Below are 24,312 nucleotides of genomic sequence, written 5' to 3'. Positions count from 1 at the left end.
TGTTTGCTGTGTAAAACACATGGTTGATAACAACATTTTAAAATGTATTGAAGTCATGTGATCGGGAAGAGCGGGGGGCGGTCGGGAGTGCGTTGGGCCTGTCTTTGTCATTGTCTTGTCTGTGTTGATTATTGTGTAAATTTTGTAATTTTGTTTTGTGTTATGCTGCGTGGTGTGTGAAGGGGGTGGACTAAAATAAGCATTGCTTCTCCCATCCCCCTTTTCAAACCAAAATTGTAAAAAAAAAATTGTAAAATTGTTTTTGTAAAATTGTTTTTGCAAATTGTGAATTTGGTTTGAAACAAATGAATAAACAAACAAACAAACAAACTTCAGACCTGCAACTTCAGACCTGCAGCATCAGACCTGCAACTTCAGACCTGCAACTTCAGACCTGCAGCATCAGACCTACAACTTCAGACCTGCAACTTCAAGCCTGCAACTTCAGATCTGCAACTTCAGACCTGCAACTTCAAGCCTGCAACTTCAGACCTGCAACTTCAAGCCTGCAACTTCAGACCTGCAACTTCAGACCTGCAGCATCAGACCTACAACTTCAGACCTGCAACTTCAAGCCTGCAACTTCAGACCTGCAACTTCAGACCTGCAGCATCAGACCTACAACTTCAGACCTGCAACTTCAAGCCTGCAACTTCAGATCTGCAACTTCAGACCTGCAACTTCAGAACTCCAGCATTAGATCTGCAACTTCAGACCTGCAACATCAGACCTGCAGCATCAGACCTGCAACATCAGACCTGCAACTTCAGACCTGCAGCATCAGACCTGCAACGTCAGACCTGCAACTTCAGACCTGCAGCATCAGACCTGCAACTTCAGACCTGCAGCATCAGACTTGCAACTTCAGACCTGCAGCATCAGACCTACAGCATCAGATCTGCAACTTCAGACCTGCAACTTCAGACCTGCAGCATCAGATCTGCAACTTCAGACCTGCAACATCAGATCTGCAGCATCAGATCTGCAACTTCAGATCTGCAACTTCAGACCTGCAGCATCGGACCTGCAACTTCAGACCTGCAACTTCAGACCTGCAGCATCAGATCTGCAACTTCAGACTTGCAACTTCAGATCTGCAGCATCAGACCTGCAACTTCAGACCTGCAACATCAGATCTGCAGCATCAGACATGCAACTTCAGACCTGCAACATCAGACCTGCAGCATCAGACCTGCAACTTCAGACCTGCAGCATCAGACCTGCAACTTTAGACCTGCAGCATCAGACCTGCAACTTCAGACCTGCAGCATCAGATCTGCAACTTCAGACCTGCAACTTCAAATCTGCAGCATCAGACCTGCAACTTCAGAACTCCAGCATCAGACCTGCAACTTCAGACCTGCAACTTCAGACCTGCAACATCAGACCTGCAACTTCAGACCTGCAGCATCAGACCTGCAACTTCAAACCTGCAGCATCAGTCCTGCAACTTCAGACCTGCAACTTCAGACCTGCAACATCAGACCTGCAACTTCAGACCTGCAACTTCAGACCTGCAACATCAGACCTGCAACTTCAGACCTGCAGCATCAGACCTGCAACTTCAGACATGCAGCATCAGATCTGCAGCATCAGACCTGCAACTTCAGTCCTGCAACTTCAGTCCTGGAACTTCAAGCCTGCAACTTCAGATCTGCAACTTCAGACCTGCAACTTCAAGCCTGCAACTTCAGACCTGCAACTTCAAGCCTGCAACTTCAGACCTGCAACTTCAGACCTGCAGCATCAGACTTACAACTTCAGACCTGCAACTTCAAGCCTGCAACTTCAGACCTGCAACTTCAGACCTGCAGCATCAGACCTACAACTTCAGACCTGCAACTTCAAGCCTGCAACTTCAGATCTGCAACTTCAGACCTGCAACTTCAGAACTCCAGCATCAGATCTGCAACTTCAGACCTGCAACTTCAGACCTGCAACATCAGACCTGCAACTTCAGACCTGCAGCATCAGACCTGCAACTTCAGACCTGCAGCATCAGTCCTGCAACTTCAGACCTGCAACTTCAGACCTGCAACATCAGACCTGCAACTTCAGACCTGCAACTTCAGACCTGCAACATCAGACCTGCAACTTCAGACCTGCAGCATCAGACCTGCAACTTCAGACATGCAGCATCAGATCTGCAGCATCAGACCTGCAACTTCAGTCCTGCAACTTCAGTCCTGGAACTTCAGTCCTGCAACTTCAGACCTGCAACTTCAGACCTGCAACATCAGACATGCAACTTCAGACCTGCAACTCCAGACCTGCAACATCAGACATGCAACTTCAGACCTGCAACTTCAGACCTGCAGCATCAGACCTGCAACTTCAGACCTGCAGCATCAGTCCTGCAACTTCAGACCTGCAACTTCAGACCTGCAACATCAGACCTGCAACTTCAGACCTGCAACTTCAGACCTGCAACATCAGACCTGCAACTTCAGACCTGCAGCATCAGACCTGCAACTTCAGACATGCAGCATCAGATCTGCAGCATCAGACCTGCAACTTCAGTCCTGCAACTTCAGTCCTGGAACTTCAGTCCTGCAACTTCAGACCTGCAACTTCAGACCTGCAACATCAGACATGCAACTTCAGACCTGCAACTCCAGACCTGCAACATCAGATCTGCAACTCCAGACCTGCAACATCAGACATGCAACTTCAGACCTGCAACTTCAGACCTGCAACTCCAGACCTGCAACATCAGATCTGCAACTCCAGACCTGCAACATCAGATCTGCACCTTCAGACCTGCAACATCAGATCTGCAACTCCAGACCTGCAACATCAGATCTGCAACATCAGACCTGCAACTTCAGACCTGCAGAATCAGACCTGCAACTTATTATGTTTGCTGTGTAAAACACATGGTTGATAACAACATGTTAAAATGTATTGAAGTCATGTGATCGGGAAGAGCGGGGGGCGGTCGGGAGTGCGTTGGGCCTGTCTTTGTCATTGTCTTGTCTGTGTTGATTATTGTGTAAATTTTGTAATTTTGTTTTGTGTTATGCTGCGTGGTGTGTGAAGGGGGTGGACTAAAATAAGCATTGCTTCTCCCATCCCCCTTTTCAAACCAAAATTGTAAAAAAAAAATTGTAAAATTGTTTTTGTAAAATTGTTTTTGCAAATTGTGAATTTGGTTTGAAACAAATGAATAAACAAACAAACAAACAAACTTCAGACCTGCAACTTCAGACCTGCAGCATCAGACCTGCAACTTCAGACCTGCAACTTCAGACCTGCAGCATCAGACCTACAACGTCAGACCTGCAACTTCAAGCCTGCAACTTCAGATCTGCAACTTCAGACCTGCAACTTCAGACCTGCAACTTCAAGCCTGCAACTTCAGACCTGCAACTTCAGACCTGCAGCATCAGACCTACAACTTCAGACCTGCAACTTCAAGCCTGCAACTTCAGATCTGCAACTTCAGACCTGCAACTTCAAGCCTGCAACTTCAGACCTGCAACTTCAAGCCTGCAACTTCAGACCTGCAACTTCAGACCTGCAGCATCAGACCTACAACTTCAGACCTGCAACTTCAAGCCTGCAACTTCAGATCTGCAACTTCAGACCTGCAACTTCAGAACTCCAGCATTAGATCTGCAACTTCAGACCTGCAACATCAGACCTGCAGCATCAGACCTGCAACATCAGACCTGCAGCATCAGACTTGCAACTTCAGACCTGCAGCATCAGACCTACAGCATCAGATCTGCAACTTCAGACCTGCAACTTCAGACCTGCAGCATCAGATCTGCAACTTCAGACCTGCAACATCAGATCTGCAGCATCAGATCTGCAACTTCAGACCTGCAACATCAGACCTGCAGCATCAGACCTGCAACTTCAGACCTGCAGCATCAGATCTGCAACTTTAGACCTGCAGCATCAGACCTGCAACTTCAGACCTGCAGCATCAGATCTGCAACTTCAGACCTGCAACTTCAAATCTGCAGCATCAGACCTGCAACTTCAGAACTCCAGCATCAGACCTGCAACTTCAGACCTGCAACTTCAGACCTGCAACATCAGACCTGCAACTTCAGACCTGCAGCATCAGACCTGCAACTTCAAACCTGCAGCATCAGTCCTGCAACTTCAGACCTGCAACTTCAGACCTGCAACATCAGACCTGCAACTTCAGACCTGCAACTTCAGACCTGCAACATCAGACCTGCAACTTCAGACCTGCAGCATCAGACCTGCAACTTCAGACATGCAGCATCAGATCTGCAGCATCAGACCTGCAACTTCAGTCCTGCAACTTCAGTCCTGGAACTTCAAGCCTGCAACTTCAGATCTGCAACTTCAGACCTGCAACTTCAAGCCTGCAACTTCAGACCTGCAACTTCAAGCCTGCAACTTCAGACCTGCAACTTCAGACCTGCAGCATCAGACTTACAACTTCAGACCTGCAACTTCAAGCCTGCAACTTCAGACCTGCAACTTCAGACCTGCAGCATCAGACCTACAACTTCAGACCTGCAACTTCAAGCCTGCAACTTCAGATCTGCAACTTCAGACCTGCAACTTCAGAACTCCAGCATCAGATCTGCAACTTCAGACCTGCAACTTCAGACCTGCAACATCAGACCTGCAGCATCAGACCTGCAACATCAGACCTGCAACTTCAGACCTGCAGCATCAGACCTGCAACGTCAGACCTGCAACTTCAGACCTGCAGCATCAGACCTGCAACTTCAGACCTGCAGCATCAGACTTGCAACTTCAGACCTGCAGCATCAGACCTACAGCATCAGATCTGCAACTTCAGACCTGCAACTTCAGACCTGCAGCATCAGATCTGCAACTTCAGACCTGCAACATCAGATCTGCAGCATCAGATCTGCAACTTCAGATCTGCAACTTCAGACCTGCAGCATCAGACCTGCAACTTCAGACCTGCAGCATCAGATCTGCAACTTCAGACTTGCAACTTCAGATCTGCAGCATCAGACCTGCAACTTCAGACCTGCAACATCAGATCTGCAGCATCAGACATGCAACTTCAGACCTGCAACATCAGACCTGCAGCATCAGACCTGCAACTTCAGACCTGCAGCATCAGACCTGCAACTTTAGACCTGCAGCATCAGACCTGCAACTTCAGACCTGCAGCATCAGATCTGCAACTTCAGACCTGCAACTTCAAATCTGCAGCATCAGACCTGCACCTTCAGAACTCCAGCATCAGACCTGCAACTTCAGACCTGCAACTTCAGACCTGCAACACAGACCTGCAACTTCAGACCTGCAGCATCAGACCTGCAACTTCAAACCTGCAGCATCAGTCCTGCAACTTCAGACCTGCAACATCAGACCTGCAACATCAGACCTGCAACTTCAGACCTGCAACTTCAGACCTGCAACATCAGACCTGCAACTTCAGACCTGCAGCATCAGACCTGCAACTTCAGACATGCAGCTTCAGTCCTGGAACTTCAGTCCTGCAACTTCAGACCTGCAACTTCAGACCTGCAACATCAGACATGCAACTTCAGACCTGCAACTCCAGACCTGCAACATCAGATCTACACCTTCAGACCTGCAACATCAGATCTGCAACTCCAGACCTGCAACATCAGATCTGCAACTCCAGACCTGCAACATCAGATCTGCAACTTCAGACCTGCAACTTCAGACCTGCAGAATCAGACCTGCAACTTATTATGTTTGCTGTGTAAAACACATGGTTGATAACAACATTTTAAAATGTATTGAAGTCATGTGATCGGGAAGAGCGGGGGGCGGTCGGGAGTGCGTTGGGCCTGTCTTTGTCATTGTCTTGTCTGTGTTGATTATTGTGTAAATTTTGTAATTTTGTTTTGTGTTATGCTGCGTGGTGTGTGAAGGGGGTGGACTAAAATAAGCATTGCTTCTCCCATCCCCCTTTTCAAACCAAAATTGTAAAAAAAAAATTGTAAAATTGTTTTTGTAAAATTGTTTTTGCAAATTGTGAATTTGGTTTGAAACAAATGAATAAACAAACAAACAAACAAACTTCAGACCTGCAGCATCAGACCTGCAACTTCAGACATGCAACTTCAGACCTGCAACTTCAGACCTGCAACTCCAGACCTGCAACATCAGATCTGCACCTTCAGACCTGCAACTTCAGACCTGCAACTTCAAGCCTGCAACTTCAGACCTGCAGCATCAGACCTACAACTTCAGACCTGCAGCATCAGACCTACAACTTCAGACCTGCAACTTCAGATCTGCAGCATCAGACCTGCAACTTCAGACCTGCAACTTCAGACCTGCAGCATCAGACCTGCAACTTCAGACCTGCAGCATCAGACTTGCAACTTCAGACCTGCAGCATCAGATCTGCAACTTCAGACCTGCAACATCAGATCTGCAGCATCAGATCTGCAACTTCAGATCTGCAACTTCAGACCTGCAGCATCAGACCTGCAACTTCAGACCTGCAGCATCAGATCTGCAACTTCAGACCTGCAACATCAGATCTGCAGCATCAGATCTGCAACTTCAGATCTGCAACTTCAGACCTGCAGCATCAGACCTGCAACTTCAGACCTGCAACTTCAGACATGCAGCATCAGATCTGCAACTTCAGACTTGCAACTTCAGATCTGCAGCATCAGACCTGCAACTTCAGACCTGCAACTTCAGATCTGCAGCATCAGACATGCAACTTCAGACCTGCAACATCAGATCTGCAGCATCAGATCTGCAACTTCAGACCTGCAACTTCAGATCTGCAGCATCAGATCTGCAACTTCAGATCTGCAACTTCAGACCTGCAGCATCAGACCTGCAACTTCAGACCTGCAACTTCAGATCTGCAACTTCAGACTTGCAACTTCAGATCTGCAGCATCAGACCTGCAACTTCAGACCTGCAACTTCAGATCTGCAGCATCAGACATGCAACTTCAGATCTGCAGCATCAGACCTACAGCATCAGATCTGCAACTTCAGACCTGCAACTTCAGACCTGCAGCATCAGATCTGCAACTTCAGACCTGCAACATCAGATCTGCAGCATCAGATCTGCAACTTCAGATCTGCAACTTCAGACCTGCAGCATCAGACCTGCAACTTCAGACCTGCAGCATCAGACCTGCAACTTCAGACCTGCAACTTCAGACCTGCAGCATCAGATCTGCAACTTCAGACTTGCAACTTCAGATCTGCAGCATCAGACCTGCAACTTCAGACCTGCAACTCCAGACCTGCAACATCAGATCTGCAGCATCAGACCTGCAACTTCAGACCTGCAGCATCAGACCTACAACTTCAGACCTGCAACTTCAGATCTGCAGCATCAGACCTGCAACTTCAGACCTGCAACATCAGATCTGCAGCATCAGATCTGCAACTTCAGACCTGCAACTTCAGATCTGCAGCATCAGACCTGCAACTTCAGACCTGCAACTTCAGACCTGCAGCATCAGACCTGCAACTTCAGACCTGCAGCATCAGACTTGCAACTTCAGACCTGCAGCATCAGATCTGCAACTTCAGACCTGCAACATCAGATCTGCAGCATCAGATCTGCAACTTCAGATCTGCAACTTCAGACCTGCAGCATCAGACCTGCAACTTCAGACCTGCAACTTCAGACCTGCAGCATCAGATCTGCAACTTCAGACCTGCAACATCAGATCTGCAGCATCAGATCTGCAACTTCAGATCTGCAACTTCAGACCTGCAGCATCAGACCTGCAACTTCAGACCTGCAACTTCAGACCTGCAGCATCAGATCTGCAACTTCAGACTTGCAACTTCAGATCTGCAGCATCAGACCTGCAACTTCAGACCTGCAACTTCAGATCTGCAGCATCAGACATGCAACTTCAGACCTGCAACATCAGATCTGCAGCATCAGATCTGCAACTTCAGACCTGCAACTTCAGATCTGCAGCATCAGATCTGCAACTTCAGATCTGCAACTTCAGACCTGCAGCATCAGACCTGCAACTTCAGACCTGCAACTTCAGATCTGCAACTTCAGACTTGCAACTTCAGATCTGCAGCATCAGACCTGCAACTTCAGACCTGCAACTTCAGATCTGCAGCATCAGACATGCAACTTCAGATCTGCAGCATCAGACCTACAGCATCAGATCTGCAACTTCAGACCTGCAACTTCAGACCTGCAGCATCAGATCTGCAACTTCAGACCTCCAACATCAGATCTGCAGCATCAGATCTGCAACTTCAGATCTGCAACTTCAGACCTGCAGCATCAGACCTGCAACTTCAGACCTGCAGCATCAGACCTGCAACTTCAGACCTGCAACTTCAGACCTGCAGCATCAGATCTGCAACTTCAGACTTGCAACTTCAGATCTGCAGCATCAGACCTGCAACTTCAGATCTGCAGCATCAGATCTGCAACTTCAGACCTGCAACTCCAGACCTGCAACATCAGATCTGCAGCATCAGACCTGCAACTTCTGACCTGCAACTTCAAACCTGCAACATCAGACATGCAACTTCAGACCTGCAACATCAGATCTGCAGCATCAGATCTGCAACTTCAGACCTGCAACTTCAGACCTGCAGCATCAGACCTGCAACTTCAGACCTGCAACTTCAGACCTGCAGCATCAGATCTGCAACTTCAGACTTGCAACTTCAGATCTGTAGCATCAGATCTGCAGCATCAGACCTGCAACTTCAGACCTGCAACTTCAGACATGCAACTTCAGACCTGCAACTTCAGACCTGCAACATCAGACCTGCAACTTCAGACCTGCAGCATCAGATCTGCAACTTCAGACCTGCAGCATCAGATCTGCAACTTCAGACCTGCAGCATCAGACCTGCAACTTCAGATCTGCAACTCCAGACCTGCAACATCAGATCTGCAGCATCAGACCTGCAACTTCAGATCTGCAACTCCAGACCTGCAACATCAGATCTGCAGCATCAGACCTGCAACTTCAGATCTGCAGCATCAGATCTGCAACTTCAGACCTGCAACATCAGACCTGCAACTTCAGACCTGCAACATCAGACCTGCAACTTCAGACCTGCAGCATCAGACCTGCAACTTCAGATCTGCAACTTCAGATCTGCAACTTCAGACCTGCAACTTCAGATCTGCAGCATCAGATCTGCAACATCAGACCTGCAACTTCAGATCTGCAGCATCAGACCTGCAACTTCAGATCTGCAGCATCAGATCTGCAACTTCAGACCTGCAACATCAGACCTGCAACTTCAGACCTGCAGCATCAGACCTGCAACTTCAGACCTGCAGCATCAGACTTGCAACTTCAGATCTGCAACTCCAGACCTGCAACATCAGATCTGCAACTTCAGACCTGCAACATCAGACCTGCAACTTCAGACCTGCAGCATCAGACCTGCAACTTCAGATCTGCAACTCCAGACCTGCAACATCAGATCTGCAGCATCAGACCTGCAACTTCAGATCTGCAGCATCAGATCTGCAACTTCAGACCTGCAACTCCAGACCTGCAACATCAGACCTGCAACTTCAGACCTGCAGCATCAGACTTGCAACTTCAGACCTGCAGCATCAGACCTGCAACTTCAGATCTGCAGCATCAGATCTGCAATTCCAGACCTGCAACATCAGATCTGCAGCATCAGACCTGCAACTTCAGATCTGCAGCATCAGATCTGCAACTTCAGACCTGCAACATCAGATCTGCAACTTCAGACCTGCAACATCAGACGTGCAACTTCAGACCTGCAGCATCAGACCTGCAACGTCAGATCTGCAATTCCAGACCTGCAACATCAGATCTGCAGCATCAGACCTGCAACTTCAGATCTGCAGCATCAGATCTGCAACTTCAGACCTGCAACATCAGATCTGCAACTTCAGACCTGCAACATCAGACCTGCAACTTCAGACCTGCAGCATCAGACCTGCAACTTCAGATCTGCAGCATCAGACTTGCAGCATCAGACCTGCAACTTCAGACCTGCAACTTCAGACCTGCAGCATCAGACCTGCAACTTCAGATCTGCAGCATCAGATCTGCAACTTCAGACCTGCAACTTCAGACCTGCAACTTCAGATCTGCAGCATCAGACATGCAACTTCAGACCTGCAACTTCAGACCTGCAACTTCAGACCTGCAGCATCAGACCTGCAACTTCAGACCTGCAGCATCAGACCTGCAACATCAGATCTGCAACTTCAGACCTGCAACATCAGACCTGCAACATCAGATCTGCAACTTCAGACCTGCAACTTGAGATCTGCAACTTCAGATCTGTAGCATCAGATCTGCAGCATCAGATCTGCAACTTCAGACCTGCAACTTCAGATCTGCAGCATCAGACCTGCAGCATCAGACCTGCAACTTCAGATCTGCAGCATCAGATCTGCAACTTCAGAGCTGCAACATCAGATCTGCAACTTCAGACCTGCAACATCAGATCTGCAACTTCAGACCTGCAACTTCAGATCTGCAACTTCAGACCTGCAGCATCAGACCTGCAACTTCAGACCTGCAACTTCAGACCTGCAGCATCAGACCTGCAACTTCAGACCTGCAACTTCAGATCTGCAGCATCAGACCTGCAACTTCAGACCTGCAACTTCAAGCCTGCAGCATCAGATCTGCAACTTCAGACCTGCAGCATCAGACCTGCAACTTCAAGCCTGCAGCATCAGATCTGCAACTTCAGACCTGCAACTTCAGATCTGTAGCATCAGATCTGCAACTTCAGATCGGTATCATCAGATCTGCAACTTCAGATCTGTAGCATCAGATCTGCAACTTCAGACCTGCAGCTTCAGACCTGCAACTTCAGATCTGTAGCATCAGACCTGCAACTTCAGACCTGCAGCTTCAGACCTGCAACTTCAGATCGGTATCATCAGATCTGCAACTTCAGATCTGTAGCATCAGATCTGCAACTTCAGAACTGCAACTTCAGATCTGTAGCATCAGACCTGCAACTTCAGACCTGCAACTTCAGACCTGCAACTTCAGATCTGCAACTTCAGACCTGCAACTTCAGACCTGCAACTTCAAGCCTGCAGCTTCAGACCTGCAACTTCAAGCTTGCAGCATCAGATCTGCAACTTCAGACCTGCAACTTCAGAACTGCAACTTCAAGCTTGCAGCATCAGATCTGCAACTTCAGACCTGCAACTTCAGACCTGCAGCATCAGATCTGCAACTTCAGACCTACAACTTCAGAACTGCAACTTCAGATCTGTAGCATCAGACCTGCAACTTCAGAACTGCAACTTCAGACCTGCAACTTCAGATATGTAGCATCAGATCTGCAACTTCAGATCTGCAACTTCAGACCTGCAACTTCAGAACTGCAACTTCAGACCTGCAACTTCAGATCTGTAGCATCAGAACTGCAACTTCAGACCTGCAGCTTCAGACCTGCAACTTCAGATCTGCAACTTCAGACCTGCAACATCAGACCTGCAACATCAGACCTGCAACTTCAAGCCTGCAGCATCAGATCTGCAACTTCAGACCTGCAACTTCAGAACTGCAACTTCAGACCTGCAACTTCAGATCTGCAACTTCAGACCTGCAGCATCAGACCTGCAACTTCAGACCTGCAACTTCAGATCTGCAACTTCAGACCTGCAGCATCAGACCTGCAACTTCAGACCTGCAGCATCAGACCTGCAACTTCAGAACTGCAACTTCAGATCTGCAACTTCAGACCTGCAACTTCAGACCTGCAACTTCAGACCTGCGGGTTCTGAAAGATCTGCAGGTCAAATCATTCCTTTCCTCAGATAGTTTACTGGAAGCATGAAGGAGTCTTTAATCCATGTTAAACCTTGAAGGACCACAAAGTTTTACAAGCATTTTCTCAGAACTTCCCTGAACTCCACTATGTGGTTTTCTTTCCAAGGAGGTGGACTTTCTGTAACCCTAACGATCCATGTCTGACCTGTACATCAAAAGTCAATAAAATAAAACATTCCTCTGATATTTCTGCAGTTTGGGTAATTTTATCTGAAAAACTGACTAGAAACAACAGAAGTGACCTTTTACTCGTTTTTTGTTGTTGAATTTCAGGAAACTTTAGCTCATCGAGGACTTAATACGAGACTTAAGACATGTGAAACACAAAGCTGTGGGTTTTATCAGCATGAACAGCTGAGTGTCATCAGCATAAATATCATCATTAACATCGAGATGCATTCAGATAAAACAGGAGAGGCCCCAGGACTGAGCCCAGAGGAACACCCCAGCTGCACCGAGCCTCTGACGTAGCAAAACTGAATCTATGATCTTTTATGAAACACATGCTCCTGCAGGTAACTTCTACGCAGCCAGCAGGAACCACCAGGAGGAAATTCAGACAACTCTTACTGGTGACAACTGATCAAAACATGTTTCATCATCACATAAGTCAGTGAACCAGAAGCTCTCTGCAAAGCACTCAGGGAAAGTTCAGCGTTGTGAGCCGAGTGGATCCCTCAGCCTGGAACATGCTTCAGCTTTAAGCCAAGACCGGCTGTAGCACGGGAAGCCAGATTCAGCTGCAACATGTCCACCCATGGCCTCCACCCACCACAGCCGCCTCAGGTCTCTGTGACACACACCGGGTTATTATTAGCTGGAAGCACCATACTGAGAATGTGGGCCATAAAAGGGGCTGGCTGCTGTCGAGGCAGTTTGGGACGGAGCTCCGAGCACAAACAACACGAGCTGTTCCACTTCCACCTAAACACACCACTGTGTTTGTACACAAGCTGAAACTGAGATAGCCTGACAAAGTAGCACATTTCCCAGATTTAACATGTTTCTAACAAATTCTGTTTCCCAGAATTCCTGTCTGCACTGCTTCAGCCCTGAAGTGCCACAAACACTGTGATGAAACGTGCACTCCTATAAACACACTCACGTCTCTGAAAGATGATTTTACACTCAGGTGCGTTTTCAGATGTGCACATACAGAAGTATATCGCAACAGGAGCCCATTTTAACTTTTATTGCGCCAAAAACTGTGATTGAAGCGCAACTAATGAGGCTAAGTAATGATTAGACAACAACTTTTATTGTGTTGCACAGCTGAAGGCAGCTGTACGCGCACATAGCAGGTTTGTTTCCATGGTGAAAATGTCCAGAAGAAAAGGTTCTTCAGAGGTTTGATGGTCTGCTGTGCTTCAGGAGGACAGTTATGCACTGCCAGAAAGGAAGACGAATCTCCTACCATTCTGCTTGGTGCTGCAGAGCCACACCCCTCAGCCACGCCCCCGTTAGCCACACCTCGTTAACCACACCCATATCAGCCCCGCCCCGTCAGCCACGCCCCCGTTAGCCACACCTCGTTAACCACACCCATATCAGCCCCGCACCATTAGTATCGCCCCCCGTCAGCCACGCCCCTGTCCGTGACGCCACCGTTGGCGACGCTCAGGAAGTCAGCATTCAGCCAGATTTCTGAGTGATGGAGGCAGCTTAATCTCCAGATCTGAAGCCTCCTAGCCTGTTGATGCAGCAGCTTCACTGTGTTGTCCGGAGGAGGCCTCCATCCTGAATCTCATCAGATTACAGCCGGAATGCCGCAGGTCTGCCTGGCTAAGATGGCGGCTTGAGGAAGCAGACGTTTGATGGCAAACTGACCAATTTAATCTACGTTACCATGGAAATGCCAAAAGATCCCAAACTTTAGAGCAATAATGCCCATTTTATCATTTATAAATATCTGATCACTCAATAATGAACCATTTCCCATCATGTGGCCTTGTGCAAGGGCATATTTTTATTTGTATGGATGCTATCGGACCCGTTGGGGAGACAGATCAGGGTTTCATCTGCTGGTCTGAATCCAGGATCATCGTCTGAAGCATTTCGCTCTGCTTCAGTTTGCTGCTTTGCTGTCTACATTCAGCAGCTTGTTTCTGCCAAACTAGCTGGGATGAGAGCTGGTTCCTGTGAGTTTGTGATAATGTTTGACAAAAATGCATCTGTAACTGCCGCTCCATTCGCTGCAGCCACACCAGATCTCATTCAGATCCTTTATCAGTTTGCATTTAGGTTGTGAAACGTTTGTTTCAAACAGAAAATTCAGCTTCCTCGCCACCATGTGGAGCAGGGCAGATGAGCCGATGTGTGTACGTTTGAGGCGGACATGTTGGATCTAGCTCAGGCCAATCTCAGGAATCCCAGGCATGCAAACTTCCCGGCCAACAAATGTGTCTCCTCTGTGAGAGTCGAGGAGTTAAAAACAACGTCCACGCTGGAAGCAGATTAAATCCTGCAAATGTCCTTGACAGATGGCTGCACCCCTTCTAGAACGATCCGGAAACACTTGGGGGGAAGAAGCGTCCACGCCTCAGGGAGCAGCAGAGGAAACGCATTCCTGGGACCAGAACCAACCTCCAGTCCGAGGCAGTTTCTCATTTCAACCAGAGAAAGAACGAAGCCAGGGAGAAAGATTCTGAATCAAATTTCTGATTTCCTCGTGAGAGGTCACAATAACAAAGTCAGAAATCATGAAAATTACTTTGATGAAAGAAAATAAACATTTATTATTGATATTATTATTAGTAATAAATCAGATTTCTGTCTCAGATTATCCTCACTCTTCCAGAAAAGTCTTTTTTCTTTCAAAACATGTTACATCTGCCGATAAATTATCAGAATTTATTCATATTTGACAGTTTATTTCTCACATAGCTGTGCAAAGGAAAATAAAAGTGGACATTAAAAAACAAAACTAAGGAGATGCTAATGCCTCGGCATGCCTGAAAAGGAGCAGGAAGAAGAAAATCTTATATCTGTCCGTTTCATAAAACTTCACACCAACAGATGGTCTGTTGGTTTTTTGACAATACTTAATGAAAAATACTCATCAGTCTACATAGTATTCATATTTAACTATTACATCAATAAAGGTATTTGAAAGTGGAATGCTTATTTACATATTCATTTTATTTTACTTTGCTTGATTTCTGTCAAAATTCAACAAATCAATTTCCCTAGAAACGATGATGAGCTAATGTAAGCTAACGCTAATGCTAATAAGAGTCCATTTGGATCAGGTCAGATTTAGAAATGAAATGTAGCTAAAATATTTTGTTCTGCTTCTGCATAAACTCAGATCACGCCGTTGACGACATAAACAAACAGACTGCTTTGCTTTCTGCTATAAATAATCTAGTTTCTAGTTTCTGTAGCTAAAGTAAGCCAACGAATACTAGCAAGCCTGTTAGCTACACATACTGACACGCTGTTTAGCTTTAATTCTGTTTATCATCTATTCTCACAAAACTTTTTCACATTTTTAACCTACTGAAATATTTTTCATTGTTTTTTTAGTCTTAACTTCGAAAACCGAACATTGTTGAGAAAAGAAGCTAAAATTTACACAAAAGACGTCTGATGTGTTTTTTTTTACTACCCAGAAAACTAAATGTTTAGATTAATGCATTAAACATCTCTGAAGCTTCTATAATAATAATAATAATAAGTTTATTTAATAATCTATAATCTAAAATTATCTGATTATAAATAAAGTTTTGATTGACTGATTGATTGATTGATTGATTGATTGATTGATTGACGATGGTTTTGTCTGCCAGTTAATGTACCTGTGAACGAAGCTTTTCTTCTTATTCCACCATGAATATGGGGAGAAAAACCAGAGGTGAAATGGTTTCGTAAAGGAGACAGGATGTTAGTCGTCGGAAACCAGAAGCGGTCTGCAGACGCTTTTAGCCACAAAGAAGTGGGTTATTCAGTCACAACGTGAGCCAAGCATAAATCATGCATGAATCATCCTTCCTGTTCCTGCAGCCACCATCTCAGGGTTCATACGAAAAATAAGGTCAGAGGTTGGAGAGCAAACAGAATGTCCGTTTCCTGCTTTCATTTCCTCGCTATGACCTCATCGTTACATCATCTGGCATGTTTTTCCTCAGAGAGAAGTTTGTCAACAGCATTCAGACAAGAACGAGCAAATCCAGATAAACTCTCGGCTTCCTCATCTGAATAAATTTAACCTTTCTGCTATGTGGATGAAAGTCTGATGTTTCCAGGTAGAACTGGTCTGGATGTGGGCTGAACGTCTGAACATGGAGGTTTGTTCATGCTGCAGTTTGTTGGTGGATGGCAGATCTCCTCATCCTGGAACCAACCAAGCTGATCCATAACCCGGACATCAGAAAGGTTTGGCCCAGAAGTGGCCCAGGCTCACCGCGCGACTAAATGTGAGGTTAGCTGCTGAAGCTCGGTCACATGACAACCACGTGAGGAAGGCTTCCTGTATGAATGCTGGGCGCAGAGGACCGAAGCGCGTCGGTTACTCCAGAGTCTCATTCGGATGCGTGTTTATTGATCAGGTGTCAGGTTCCAGACGGCTCTGGCTCTTTTAGGGGAGAGCTGTGCTGTTCATCCAGCAGAAGCTCCATCCAGACCAGTTCTATGTGCTTGTAAAGGGGACGGATCAGGCTTTCCATCCATGCACAGCCCAACACCAGCTATTAAAGCGGAAAAAAAATCCAGAAAATAAAATACTGCATGAGGCTGAAGATGTATCGGAGCTTGTTGATGTGTTTTGTTGCTGACTTTACTGCAGCTCCTGTGACAGCAGTTTGACCTGAAATAAATCCTTCATAATGACTTAAAGACGTTTCCCAGGAAGTTGGGGCACCTTCAGATGATGCTGCAGAGTTTTACCTCGCAAACATCAGCTGTTCAGCCGTTTCCGCCAACAGGAGCTGGCCTGCAGACACAGATGTCATCCAGGCTGAATGTGTTTTACTGCAGCTCCGTGTCAAACGGAGAAAGGAAGCTGCTGCTCTCTGATGCAGAGACAAGAGCGGCACGCCGCTTTGTTGTGACTGAAATGATGCGGCGTTGCCATGGGAGACTGCAGGACGGCAGAGAGCGATGACATCCGAGAGCAGAGAGACGCGTGGAGGGAAGGAGGAAAGACAAAACATCTGATAAAGCACATGATGACGGTAGCTGCTTATGAAACCACAACCAAGATGGCGGCTCCTGTAGGAGCTAATATTAGAGCCAGAAACAGGAAAGCTGTGCACGGACTGGTGCGTGTGCATGTGCAGTGGTAGACGTGGGCTTGAAATTCAGATGTAGCTACAACAGCATGGTTATTTACACACTCACATTTAAAAGCAGCAGAGCAGAGCGCCCTGGAGGTCTGGACATGCTGCAAGGCAGCGTGGGTAACGGGGACGCACACAAATCAATCAAACAACTGCTTCAGAGTGACTGGTGTGAATCATCACCAACCAGAAATCCTAGTGAGGTCAGACCTGCAGCCAGCAGCTAATGTTCTGGTCCTACTTCCATCTTATATAGATCCACGATCAGTTCCAGATCAATTGATCATTAATCCACACTGTCTCGGACACATTGTGGTGTTTGTTGCATGTTTGTTCTCTTGCAGTGATGAAAAGTTGTTCCTGTTCTGGATACTACCATCCACTGTTGTATCCAGAATGTTGTTCTTGTTCTAGATGGTAGTATCCAGAATGTTGTTCTTGTTCTAGATGGTAGTATCCAGAACGTTGTTCCTGTTCTGGATGGTCGTATCCAGAACGTTGTTCTTGTTCTGGATGGTAGTATCCAGAACGTTGTTCTTGTTCTGAATGGTAGTATCAGGAACGTTTTTCCTGTTCTGGATGGTAGTATCGGAACGTTGTTCCTGTTCTGGATGGTAGTATCCAGAACGTTGTTCTTGTTCTAGATGGTAGTATCCAGAACGTTGTTCCTGTTCTGGATAGTAGTATCCAGAACGTTGTTCCTGTTCTGGATGGTAGTATCCAGAACGTTGTTCCTGTTCTGGATGGTAGTATCCAGAACGTTGTTCCTGTTCTAGATGGTAGTATCCGGAACATTTTTCCTGTTCTGGATGGTAGTATCCAGAACGTTGTTCCTGTTCTAGATGGTTGTATCCGGAATGTTTTTCCTGTTCTGGATGGTAGTATCCAGAACGTTGTTCTTGTTCTAGATGGTAGTATCCAGAACGTTGTTCCTGTTCTAGATGGTAGTATCCAGAACGTTGTTCTTGTTCAAGATGGTAGTATCCACAACGTTGTTCCTGTTCTAGATAGTAGTATCCAGAACATTGTTCTTGTTCTGGATGGTAGTATCCAGAACGTTGATCTTGTTCTAGATGGTAGTATCCAGAACGTTGTTCCTGTTCTAGATGGTAGTATCCGGAATGTTTTTCCTGTTCTGGATGGTAGTATCCAGAACATTGTTCTTGTTCTAGATGGTAGTATCCGGAACGTTGTTCTTGTTCTGGATGGTAGTATCCAGAACGTTTTTCTTGTTCTAGAAGGTAGTATCCAGAACATTGTTCTTGTTCTAGATGGTAGTATCCGGAACGTTGTTCTTGTTCTGGATGGTAGTATCCAGAACGTTTCTCTTGTTCTGGATGGTAGTATCCAGAATGTTGTTCCTGTTCTAGATGGTAGTATCCAGAACGTTGTTCTTGTTCTAGATGGTAGTATCCAGGACGTTGTTCCTGTTCTGGATGGTAGTATCCAAAACGTTGTTCCTGTTCTAGATGGTAGTATCCAGAACGTTGTTCTTGTTCTAGATGGTAGTATCCAGAACGTTGTTCTTGTTCTAGATGGTAGCATCCGGAACGTTGTTCTTGTTCTGGATGGTAGTATCCAGAACGTTTTTCCTGTTCTGGATGGTAGAATCGGAACGTTGTTCCTGTTCTGGATGGTAATATCCAGAACGTTGTTCTAGATGGTAGTATCCAGAACATTGTTCTTGTTCTAGATGGTAGTATCCGGAACGTTGTTCTTGTTCTGGATGGTAGTATCCAGAACGTTTTTCTTGTTCTAGAAGGTAGTATCCAGATCATTGTTCTTGTTCTAGATGGTAGTATCCGGAACGTTGTTCTTGTTCTGGATGGTAGTATCCAGAACGTTTTTCTTGTTCTAGATGGTAGAATCCGGAACATTGTTCTTGTTCTAGATGGTAGTATCCGGAACGTTTTTCCTGTTCTGGATGGTAGTATCGGAACGTTGTTCCTGTTCTGGATGGTAGTATCCAGAATATTGTTCCTGTTCTGGATGGTAGTGTCCAGAACGTTGTTCTTGTTATAGATGGTAGTATCCAGAACGTTGTTCTTGTTCTGGATGGTAGTATTCAGAACGTTGTTCTTGTTCTAGATGGTAGTATCCAGAACGTTGTTCTTGTTCTGGATGGTAGTATCCAGAACGTTGTTCTTGTTCTGGATGGTAGTATCCAGAACGTTGTTCTTGTTCTACATGGTAGTATCCAGAACGTTGTTCTTGTTCTACATGGTAGTATCCAGAACGTTGTTCTTGTTCTAGATGGTAGCATCCGGAACGTTGTACTTGTTCTGGATGGTAGTATCCAGAACGTTGTTCCTGTTCTGGATAGTAGTATCCAGAACGTTGTTCCTGTTCTGGATAGTAGTATCCAGAACGTTGTTCTTGTTCTACATGGTAGTATCCAGAACGTTGTTCTTGTTCTAGATGGTAGCATCCGGAACGTTGTACTTGTTCTGGATGGTAGTATCCAGAACGTTGTTCCTGTTCTGGATAGTAGTATCCAGAACGTTGTTCCTGTTATGGATAGTAGTATCCAGAACGTTGTTCCTGTTCTAGATGGTAGTATCCAGAACGTTGTTCTTGTTCAAGATGGTAGTATCCACAACGTTGTTCCTGTTCTAGATAGTAGTATCCAGAACATTGTTCATGTTCTGGATGGTAGTATCCACAACGTTGTTCCTGTTCTAGATAGTAGTATCCAGAACATTGTTCTTGTTCTGGATGGTAGTATCCAGAACGTTGTTCTTGTTCTACATGGTAGTATCCAGAACGTTGTTCTTGTTCTAGATGGTAGCATCCGGAACGTTGTACTTGTTCTGGATGGTAGTATCCAGAACGTTTTTCCTGTTCTGGATGGTAGAATCGGAACGTTGTTCCTGTTCTGGATGGTAATATCCAGAACGTTGTTCTTGTTCTAGATGGTAGTATCCAGAACATTGTTCTTGTTCTAGATGGTAGTATCCGGAACGTTGTTCTTGTTCTAGAAGGTAGTATCCAGAACATTGTTCTTGTTCTAGATGGTAGTATCCGGAACGTTGTTCTTGTTCTGGATGGTAGTATCCAGAACGTTTTTCTTGTTCTGGATGGTAGTATCCAGAATGTTGTTCCTGTTCTAGATGGTAGTATCCAGAACGTTGTTCTTGTTCTAGATGGTAGTATCCAGAACATTGTTCTTGTTCTAGATGGTAGTATCCAGAACGTTGTTCTTGTTCTAGATGGTAGCATCCGGAACGTTGTTCTTGTTCTGGATGGTAGTATACAGAACGTTTTTCCTGTTCTGGATGGTAGAATCGGAACGTTGTTCTTGTTCTGGATGGTAATATCCAGAACGTTGTTCTAGATGGTAGTATCCAGAACATTGTTCTTGTTCTAGATGGTAGTATCCGGAACGTTGTTCTTGTTCTGGATGGTAGTATCCAGAACGTTTTTCTTGTTCTAGAAGGTAGTATCCAGATCATTGTTCTTGTTCTAGATGGTAGTATCCGGAACGTTGTTCTTGTTCTGGATGGTAGTATCCAGAACGTTTTTCTTGTTCTAGATGGTAGTATCCGGAACATTGTTCTTGTTCTAGATGGTAGTATCCGGAACGTTTTTCCTGTTCTGGATGGTAGTATCGGAACTTTGTTCCTGTTCTGGATGGTAGTATCCAGAATGTTGTTCCTGTTCTGGATGGTAGTGTCCAGAACGTTGTTCTTGTTATAGATGGTAGTATCCAGAACGTTGTTCTTGTTCTAGATGGTAGAATTCAGAACGTTGTTCTTGTTCTAGATGGTAGTATCCAGAACGTTGTTCTTGTTCTGGATGGTAGTATCCGGAACGTTTTTCCTGTTCTGGATGGTAGTATCAGAACGTTGTTCCTGTTCTGGATGGTAATATCCAGAACGTTGTTCTTGTTCTGGATGGTAATATCCAGAACGTTGTTCTTGTTCTAGATGGTAGTATCCAGAACATTGTTCTTGTTCTAGATGGTGGTATCCGGAACGTTGTTCCTGTTCTGGATGGTAGTATCCAGAACGTTTTTCTTGTTCTAGAAGGTAGTATCCTGAACATTGTTCTTGTTCTAGATGGTAGTATCCGGAACATTGTTCTTGTTCTAGATGGTAGTATCCGGAACGTTTTTCCTGTTCTGGATGGTAGTATCCAGAACGTTGTTCCTGTTCTGGATGGTAGTATCCAGAACGTTGTTCCTGTTCTGGATGGTAGTATCCAGAATGTTGTTCTTGTTCTAGATGGTAGTATCCAGAACATTGTTCTTGTTCTAGATGGTAGTATCCAGAACGTTGTTCTTGTTCTAGATGGTAGTATCCAGAACGTTGTTCTTGTTCTAGATGGTAGTATCCAGAACGTTGTTCCTGTTCTGGATGGTAGTATCCAAAACGTTGTTCCTGTTCTAGATGGTAGTATCCAGAACGTTGTTCTTGTTCTAGATGGTAGTAGCCAGAATGTTGTTCTTGTTCTAGATTGTAGTATCCAGAACGTTGTTCTTGTTCTAGATGGTAGTATCCAGAACATTGTTCTTGTTCTAGATGGTAGTATCCGGAACGTTTTTCCTGTTCTGGATGGCAGTATCGGAATGTTTTTCCTGTTCTGGATGGTAGTATCCAGAATGTTGTTCTTGTTCTAGAAGGTAGTATCCTGAACATTGTTCTTGTTCTAGATGGTAGTATCCGGAACGTTGTTCTTGTTCTGGATGGTAGTATCCGGAACGTTTTTCCTGTTCTGGATGGTAGTATCCAGAACGTTGTTCCTGTTCTGGATGGTAGTATCCAGAATGTTGTTCCTGTTCTGGATGGTAGTATCGAGAATGTTGTTCTTGTTCTAGATGGTAGTATCCAGAACGTTGTTCTTGTTCTAGATGGTAGTATCCAGAACATTGTTCTTGTTCTAGATGGTAGTATCCAGAACGTTGTTCCTGTTCTGGATGGTAGTATCCAAAACGTTGTTCCTGTTCTGGATGGTAGTATCCAAAACGTTGTTCCTGTTCTAGATGGTAGTATCCAGAACGTTGTTCTTGTTCTAGATGGTAGTAGCCAGAATGTTGTTCTTGTTCTAGATTGTAGTATCCAGAACGTTGTTCTTGTTCTAGATGGTAGTATCCAGAACATTGTTCTTGTTCTAGATGGTAGTATCCGGAACGTTTTTCCTGTTCTGGATGGCAGTATCGGAATGTTTTTCCTGTTCTGGATGGTAGTATCCAGAATGTTGTTCTTGTTCTAGATGGTAGTATCCAGAACATTGTTCTTGTTCTAGATGGTAGTATCCGGAATGTTTTTCCTGTTCTGGATGGTAGTATCCAGAACGTTGTTCCTGTTCTAGATGGTAGTATCCAGAACGTTGTTCCTGTTCTAGATGGTAGTATCCGGAACGTTTTTCCTGTTCTGGATGGCTGTATCGGAACGTTTTTCCTGTTCTGGATGGTAGTATCCAGAATGTTGTTCTTGTTCTAGATGGTAGTATCCAGAACGTTGTTCTTGTTCTAGATGGTAGTATCCAGAACGTTGTTCCTGTTCTAGATGGTAGTATCCGGAATGTTTTTCCTGTTCTGGATGATAGTATCCGGAACGTTGTTCCTGTTTTAGATGGTAGTATCCGGAACGTTTTTCCTGTTCTAGATGGTAGTATCCAGAACGTTGTTCTTGTTCAAGATGGTAGTATCCACAACGTTGTTCCTGTTCTAGATAGTAGTATCCAGAACATTGTTCTTGTTCTAGATGGTAGTATCCAGAACATTGTTCTTGTTCTAGATGGTAGTATCCGGATCGTTTTTCCTGTTCTGGATGGCAGTATCGGAATGTTTTTCCTGTTCTGAATGGTAGTATCCAGAACGTTGTTCTTGTTCTAGATGGTAGTATCTAGAACATTGTTCTTGTTCTAGATGGTAGTATCCGGAATGTTTTTCCTGTTCTGGATGGTAGTATCCAGAACGTTGTTCCTGTTCTAGATAGTAGAATCCAGAACGTTGTTCTTGTTCTGGATGGTAGTATCCAGAACGTTGTTCCTGTTCTGGATAGTAGTATCCAGAACGTTGTTCCTGTTCTGGATAGTAGTATCCAGAACGTTGTTCCTGTTCTAGATGGTAGTATCCAGAACGTTGTTCTTGTTCAAGATGGTAGTATCCACAACGTTGTTCCTGTTCTAGATAGTAGTATCCAGAACATTGTTCATGTTCTGGATGGTAGTATCCACAACGTTGTTCCTGTTCTAGATAGTAGTATCCAGAACATTGTTCTTGTTCTGGATGGTAGTATCCAGAACGTTGTTCTTGTTCTACATGGTAGTATCCAGAACGTTGTTCTTGTTCTAGATGGTAGCATCCGGAACGTACTTGTTCTGGATGGTAGTATCCAGAACGTTTTTCCTGTTCTGGATGGTAGAATCGGAACGTTGTTCCTGTTCTGGATGGTAATATCCAGAACGTTGTTCTTGTTCTAGATGGTAGTATCCAGAACATTGTTCTTGTTCTAGATGGTAGTATCCGGAACGTTGTTCTTGTTCTAGATGGTAGTAGCCAGAATGTTGTTCTTGTTCTAGATTGTAGTATCCAGAACGTTGTTCTTGTTCTAGATGGTAGTATCCAGAACATTGTTCTTGTTCTAGATGGTAGTATCCGGAACGTTTTTCCTGTTCTGGATGGCAGTATCGGAATGTTTTTCCTGTTCTGGATGGTAGTATCCAGAATGTTGTTCTTGTTCTAGAAGGTAGTATCCTGAACATTGTTCTTGTTCTAGATGGTAGTATCCGGAACGTTGTTCTTGTTCTGGATGGTAGTATCCGGAACGTTTTTCCTGTTCTAGATGGTAGTATCCAGGACGTTGTTCCTGTTCTGGATGGTAGTATCCAAAACGTTGTTCCTGTTCTAGATGGTAGTATCCAGAACGTTGTTCTTGTTCTAGATGGTAGTATCCAGAACGTTGTTCTTGTTCTAGATGGTAGCATCCGGAACGTTGTTCTTTTTCTGGATGGTAGTATCCAGAACGTTTTTCCTGTTCTGGATGGTAGAATTGGAACTTTGTTCCTGTTCTGGATGGTAATATCCAGAACGTTGTTCTAGATGGTAGTATCCAGAACATTGTTCTTGTTCTAGATGGTAGTATCCGGAACGTTGTTCTTGTTCTGGATGGTAGTATCCAGAACGTTTTTCTTGTTCTAGAAGGTAGTATCCAGATCATTGTTCTTGTTCTAGATGGTAGTATCCGGAACGTTGTTCTTGTTCTGGATGGTAGTATCCAGAACGTTTTTCTTGTTCTAGATGGTAGTATCCGGAACATTGTTCTTGTTCTAGATGGTAGT

At 45.1% G+C, this 24,312-nt stretch overlaps 1 protein-coding gene across 1 annotated transcript in view; it reads right to left on the bottom strand.

Annotated features, from left to right (window-relative positions):
* Nucleotides 1-24,312, bottom strand: part of LOC306770372 (uncharacterized protein) — a gene marked incomplete at its 5' end in the record, with an annotated part of 127,393 nt that overhangs the window by 73,130 nt on the left and 29,951 nt on the right. Inside the window, one exon of the mRNA XM_079259231.1 lies at nt 15,550-15,669. Coding sequence (XP_079115357.1) covers nt 15,550-15,669 — 120 coding nt within the window. The remainder of the gene's footprint in view (nt 1-15,549; nt 15,670-24,312) is intronic.

This window comes from Telmatherina bonti, assembly GCF_933228915.1.
Source record: "Telmatherina bonti genome assembly, chromosome: 19".
Taxonomy (NCBI): Eukaryota; Metazoa; Chordata; class Actinopteri; order Atheriniformes; family Telmatherinidae; genus Telmatherina; species Telmatherina bonti.
This window is presented reverse-complemented; position numbering and strand designations above follow the sequence as displayed.